Source organism: Brassica oleracea, chromosome C3 (assembly GCF_000695525.1).
Source record: "Brassica oleracea var. oleracea cultivar TO1000 chromosome C3, BOL, whole genome shotgun sequence".
In the NCBI taxonomy this organism is placed as follows: domain Eukaryota; kingdom Viridiplantae; phylum Streptophyta; class Magnoliopsida; order Brassicales; family Brassicaceae; genus Brassica; species Brassica oleracea.
The window spans coordinates 61,210,155-61,216,730 of NC_027750.1; the positions used below are offsets into that span (position 1 = coordinate 61,210,155).

A 6,576-nucleotide genomic window follows, 5' to 3' on the forward strand; every position below is an offset into this window, starting at 1 on the left:
GAATCTTTGTGCAAATACATCCAACTCCGTAACTCGTAAATACTACCATCACCGGCCATTTTTTTCTTAGATTTTTATTTGAAATTTTTTTTTTTCTGATTTTTTTTCGGATTTTTTTTCTCCCCGTTTGTGGGTTGTGAGGAAGAGAGTTGTGGGAAATGACATATATATAGAGAAATTTTCGAGTTGGGTAGTGGAAATATAACAACGATTTTACAAGGAATATTTTACATGGATTTTACATGGTTTTAACATATTATTTACAACGACTTTACGACGAAATTAGGTAAGTTAAAGCACATTGAATACACGTTTTCACCTAAATATAACGGTAACATGTTTCGTTGTAATGTCGATGTAATGATTACGACGTATTTCTCATTCCACGTACATTCGTCGTAAACTTACATGGATTTTACGACGAAAAATATTCGTCGTAAATTTACATGGCGTTTACGACGAAAGATGGATTCCTCGTAACTGCGTTGTAAACACCATGTAAATTTACGACGAAATATTTTCGTCGTAAATGTTTGTTGTTATGGGCACGTTTTCTTGTAGTGGATGAAAAAGATTGGCCAGCTATGGCTTCGGAATGGAATGAATTCATTCGTCTCTTATCTCTTTTTATTGATTTTTCAATTTCTTTTATCGCAAGAGAGCGGAATGTAAAAGCAGACCTTCTTGCAAAAGAGCTCGTTCAAAAAACTCTATTTTCTATCCCATGTAGACTCTGTAATTCCGGGATGGTTAGCCCACGAAGCTAACATTTTCATCCTGAATTAATAAAGCATGGAGTTCAATATCAAAAAAAAAAAAAGAGTGTTAAATTTTTTCTTCTGCTTAACATAGCAATTATTTGGAACCATACTTAATAGTTGTTACAAATTCAATGAACGGAGAAAAGTTTTAACTAATGAGTATCATGAAATAAATATCAGAAAATATTCAGATCTATCAACTTACTAAGTTTAGCTGGATCGTTTATAAAAATATCAGCAAATATTCCTGAATCGTGTATATGATCCTTCTTCAAGATGGATCAGTTTGGGGTTCTTTGGTTGAAACTTGAAACTGCGTATAAAGTATTCACACTTAATTGATAGATCTCCTTAATGTACCTACTAACTGGAACCATACCATACGTAACCTGATTGCATTTTGTTACTTAAAATGATTATGTAAACACATGCAAATTTGATTACCAATTGAAAGTGATTGTGGCTAAAATGTCATTAACTAATTCTTCCGTCACTCAATTTACCAACCGGAAATTAAAAAACGATAGGAGTATCCATTGTCTTTAACACAATTCCAAACATTGCAAATAACAAATTGAATTTAACTCCCATTACTAAATATCTGTGATTCAAATTTCAAATATTTAAAATTGCCAAACATAAATTATGGATAATAACAGTTGCCAATATCAATGTCTCGTCGGTATAATTAATTTGATTTGCTTTCATATTTTCATTTGACTCTCATTCAAGTTTTTTTTCTTATGTATTAAATATTCTCAGTTCCTGTACTTTTATTTTTAACTTTTTTGGTCAATGATAAATCATGTTTTAAGAATACTCCTTTCGACATGTTTTTCAGATCCTTATTTAGTGAGTGAATGGCATATATCTCAAGTACAGAAATGCGGATTAAAATATTTCCTCAAGAAAATATTATAATCATTGGTCCAACAATAATATGCAAAATGATATATAATATTATTCATATAGCATCGGTCCATACATCCCCAGCCAAACTATTATAAGAGTATCATGCATATACCGCAATGAACATAGATAGATATAGTGCCATTTTATTTAAACGGTTCTATAATTAGATGAACCTTACGATTTTGAACCATATTTATTTCCGAAGCTTGTTCTTGATCATCTCACGAATATCTGGAAATTCTAGACGGGTGATGCCACCATTATCAATCTCTAGGATCCATTGCAGGAGGCTACCGTCCTCGTCTTCACGATGAGGAGTGACGGTAATGGTTACTTTGATCATCTTGAAGTTCGTCATGAAGACATGACTGCTCTTCAAATTCAAAGTAGTTGTCATACTGTCCAAATCCTCAACCTCGATCTCCACGTCAGCTTTTAATAACAGAAATTAGGTTTTCAATTTATGAACATGAATTACATGAGAAATCAATGTAAAAGCGTTACCATCATCTTTAAATGCTTCGTTGATAGCTTTAAAGCATTCGACCGCAGTAGACTCAACGTACATGGTGTTCATCTTATTATCTTGTTGATAAAGGCAGTGGCGTGCGAAGAGATATAGGGGCATGATGCGAGATAATATTTTTTTTTGTTTACATAATTTTATAAGTATTATATTTAAAATGAAATAATTCAAAACAACTTATTTTTGCCACATGGATTAAAAATTAGAAAATAAAAAGTGATACACAAAGTATAGAATGTAAAATTTTTGATTAATTTATAGTTCATTGAAAATTTTCATCAAATTATCATAGTACATAAAATGGGTTGGAAAATATTAAATTAGTAACATAAAATGAAGGTTAAAATTGTTTATTAAAATGATGATACTTTTAAGAATATTTAAGTTTCTAAAACTAAGTTACTATATAAGATGTTTACATATTTTACATTTACTTATATTCAATGAAAATGATACAAAATATGTATCACTAGATAATAATAGATAAGACTTTAAAAATCAACAAAATTGCATCAAGTTTTATTTATGTGATTTTTTCAGCAAATCATCCTAATTTGCATGGACTAGAACTTAAAAATTGATGACTTAAAAAAATAATTAAAGTCTTTAGGATTTTAATTAAAACAGATTATAACAAAAATGGTTTCAAACAAAAACTGAATCTCAAATCTGGTAAAAATCTAACTAATTATATTTACTAAATACAAAAAAATACTACCTCCGTTCCCGAAAGTAAGATGTTTTAGATTTTTTTCTTGTTCCACAAAGATAGATTTTCTATATTGTTAAGGTAATTTTTTATACTTTTAAGGAACATTAATTAAGAATATTTGAATTAATTAAATTTTATTGGTGGAAAGTTATTGGAAATTGTATAATAAAGTAAAAAATAAATTAATATAAACATTTATTAAATTCTTAATAGGCGTGTATACTCTAGAAAATTCTACTTTCAGGAACAGAGGGAGTATAAATTAGGGGCCCCAAAATTTTGACATTATAAAGAGTCCTAAGCAAATGACTTTTTCACTTCAAGGTGGGCACGGCTCTGGATAAAGGTTCCGGTCAATCTTCTCGATGAGATTTTCTAGAGTGCCTACGATCTGCTCTCGATCTTGGACGTCAAGGCCAATCTTCTCGAACACGACGGTCCATGCCACGCCGCTAGATGTCATGTCTCCCCTAGGAATGGCGGTGAGTGTTGCTTCGACCATCTTGTAGCTTTTCGAGATTACATTCCCAATAATATGCACTATAACTGTTCTTGCCTCCCAATTAGTCTCATTGACTATGAACTGCAACTCCCCCACTGTGAAACAAAGCAGTTAATTAAGGGTTCATGAATGAAATTTGAAAGAGATGATAATGTACAATAAGGAAACATGCCTGAAACATTATTGTGCACTCTGATAAAATGTTTCATGAATCGGTCAGCCGGAGACTTTAATGTCAAGCTCCCCAGAATAACAAATCTTTGGTGTTAGAAAAGGAAAAGATCCGGAGGTTGCCATTCTCACTCTCTCTTTTTAAAAATAAAAAATAAGTACTATATGTTTTGTTGGTTTGATTAAAGTCCTCTCTGGATGAATATATGTTTATATAGAGAGAGTTCAATGGAAGTTGCTTCAACTAGTTTTTTTTACCTAAGCCCATTCTTATAACTTTTTCACCATAGAATATTTCTATTTATAAATAGAGGATTCAGCGTTCACAATTTAGTGACACTTAGTTAATTCATTTGGCACATTGGAAAATATAGTAACTGTACAGGCTAAATTGAAATCATCTTCACAATTTACTGACACTTTGGCTGTAACTTTTACGAAAGGATATACGCTGTAACTGATTCGCTTTATAAACTGATATCAATGTGACAAATTTAAAATAGTTTTGAGTAAACCATTGCCAAGTCATTAGCGTCATAACTATTCGACACATTCTAATCCGGGATCAATCTCTACATGGAAGAATATATATAATTTTGGTGAAGTTAAAAAATCTCATCTCATCTAATAAATATTGGTTGATGCTAAGTAACACGCTGAACACAGCTAGGGAGACATAAGAGATCAGGCAGGTATGAAATACATAAATCTCAATGATACTTAGGCTGTCTATAAATAATCAAAACCATCAAATGTCTTCAGTATTCACAGAACAATATACATACACATCCACAAGAGTAGCAACACTGACACTGATCTTATTAAAGGCATCTTGGCACTTGATTCACCAGCCGAAGAATCTGTCTTGATCATTATCTTGAATTTGTAACTCCCCAACAGAAGGATCCAATGAAGTGACCATAGAAAGACCCGGGAACTTACAAGCACTATCAAGACTCAGGTTACCACAAGAAGAACCATACCCGGTGCAATCAGCGTGATCACAATCAGAGTTATGCCCTCGAATGTTCCGTTGAATGACTTTAAGAAAGGCTCATTACCAACTGCCACGTTCAAACACAAACTAAACACAGTTTGTAACTTTCAAAGATTCTACCTTTAGCTTCTACAATCCTCTCTTTAGCATAAGCACAAAAACCTGATATCGACGCCACTGGAGGAGACATGAGCAGAGACATTCTGAGAGACCCATCTCTCTGCAACTGCAACGCTTCCGGCTATAGGGGCAAGTAAGTCGTTAGGGATTCCGACCATGACCTGAATCCCCGACCGACTTATGGCTCTGAGAATCTCTGAGTCGGCTTCGAAAAGTTTCACCTTTTGGATTCCGTTTACACGGAGAAGCCTCACCACCGTCGCTGGAGGTAGCGGATGGCTTGCCTGTGAGCCCCAGTTCATGTACAGTGAAATGATTACGAAAGAGACAGAAAATAACATTTGGACAACATCTGAGCCCAACAACAAAAATTTGAACTTTTTGGATTATAACGAGCTCGGATGTAAGAAGCAGCGAACCTGGAAACTTCTGTATAAAGAAAAAGTATGTTATTGCTTCTTTTTGCTGGGTTTGGATTTAAGAAGAAGTTTCAAGAACAAGAATTAAGAATGAAAGTCGGTGAAGTAAGTACACGAGACCTGAGAATGTTGTTTTTTCTTATGTAGAAACTGAGCATAAACTAAAAATGGTTTTCTAAAAAAATTGTATGTCTCTCATCAGTGTCTGAAAGGTGTTTTGATTGGTACCCAAATCTTAAACTCACAGTATATTATGTACAATTTTAAAATAAGGATAAAGAAACTAAAAGAGAAATATTTAACGTTGTAGTTTCCACTAGGTGTTGTTAATTATGATAACTTCGATTGATCAAATCATGTTAATTTTATATAGTATCAACAAAAGAATCTTATATCATTACCATTTTCTTAAGTTTACGAACTATGATAGACCTGGAAGGATAAATACTATTACATTTGTTTATTAGCTAATGCTAAATAAGATAGTTTGATGTCAGGTCAGACGGAGGTGTAAAAGAAGAATCTAGTGTAACGTGATGCTCTTCGAATTAAAGTTGAATGATATTGTGAACTTAATAAAGTACTCTGTCTTTTGTGAAAAGGAATGGTGAAACAGAGCACGAAAAAGGTCGGCAGGTACCGTACAGGGTTGGTGAAGAAACATCTATTCCAATTCAAGCGGCTCTCGTCTTCCCTCTGTAATTGTATTGCTGAGCCCATTTTCCGCCCATTTATAACTGTCAGAGCTAAACTGCACACGTTAAAAAAATGAAATGTCAACGAAGCAAATGAATGTATACAACTAACTAAATTTTCAGATACGTTCTGTTTTTTGGGGTGAAATTTTCAGAAATTAAATCAAAGTATTTACTCAATATCGTTACATACCGGTGTACATACAGCTATGAGTGAATATAACTAACTATAGAAAGTCACACGTGTGTGATCGAGTGGCGAAGGCGGATCTGAAAGTCTCTAAGAGCATCTTTATCCCACGTCTTTAGTGGAGTTCTTATTTTATTTATGAATTAAAATAAAAGAAAATTAGCTTATATGTGAAGACACGTCTCTTATTTAGAGACTACAAGAGACGTATGTTATTAACATGTGTCCCCTTTTGAGACTTTGCTCTCCTTCTTCTCCGACTTCGCTCTTCTTCAATTTCTCCCAATTCGCAGCGAGAGAGAGAGAGATGGTGCCGCCAGCAACGGAGCGGAAAAACAAATCATCAGACCCGGGACCGGTCCCAAACGTGCTCCGGATCAAACCGTCACCGTTCACTGCACCGGATTCGGTAAACCTCTCTTATCTTTGAAACTTCCCATTGTAGGGAAAATCGATCTTACAAAAAATTCTGCTCAGCTGATGTGGTAGTGGCTGGATGTTTCGCTATTTGTGTTCGATTACTTTCTGGAGAAATCTATTTAATTGGGGTTTATGTTCTGAGATCAGAGTG

The 6,576-nt window shown here is 33.7% G+C and overlaps 1 protein-coding gene across 1 annotated transcript; it reads right to left on the minus strand.

The window, feature by feature from the left end:
* Positions 1–3,230: 3,230 nt before the first annotated feature.
* On the minus strand, positions 3,231–5,003 carry LOC106331142 (glucan endo-1,3-beta-glucosidase 5-like). The gene is made up of 3 exons (XM_013769474.1): positions 4,744–5,003; positions 4,568–4,668; positions 3,231–3,508 (listed from the first exon to the last, which is right to left on the minus strand). Exons 1-3 carry the CDS (start codon positions 5,001–5,003, stop codon positions 3,231–3,233), a joined length of 639 nt encoding a protein of 212 aa, XP_013624928.1.
* Between the last annotated feature and the right edge of the window lie 1,573 nt (positions 5,004–6,576).

What these genes read in the sequence shown, in the direction of transcription:
- LOC106331142 (XM_013769474.1), bottom strand. Translation starts at nt 5,003, where the DNA reads ATGAACTGGGGCTCACAGGCAAGCCATCCGCTACCTCCAGCGACGGTG. An exon ending in TCCAGTGGCGTCGATATCAG is followed by an intron (nt 4,669 to 4,743) that starts GTTTTTGTGCTT and finishes AACTGTGTTTAG; the next exon opens with TTTGTGTTTGAACGTGGCAG. An exon ending in GATCACGCTGATTGCACCGG is followed by an intron (nt 3,509 to 4,567) that starts GTATGGTTCTTC and finishes TTTGTTTCACAG; the next exon opens with TGGGGGAGTTGCAGTTCATA.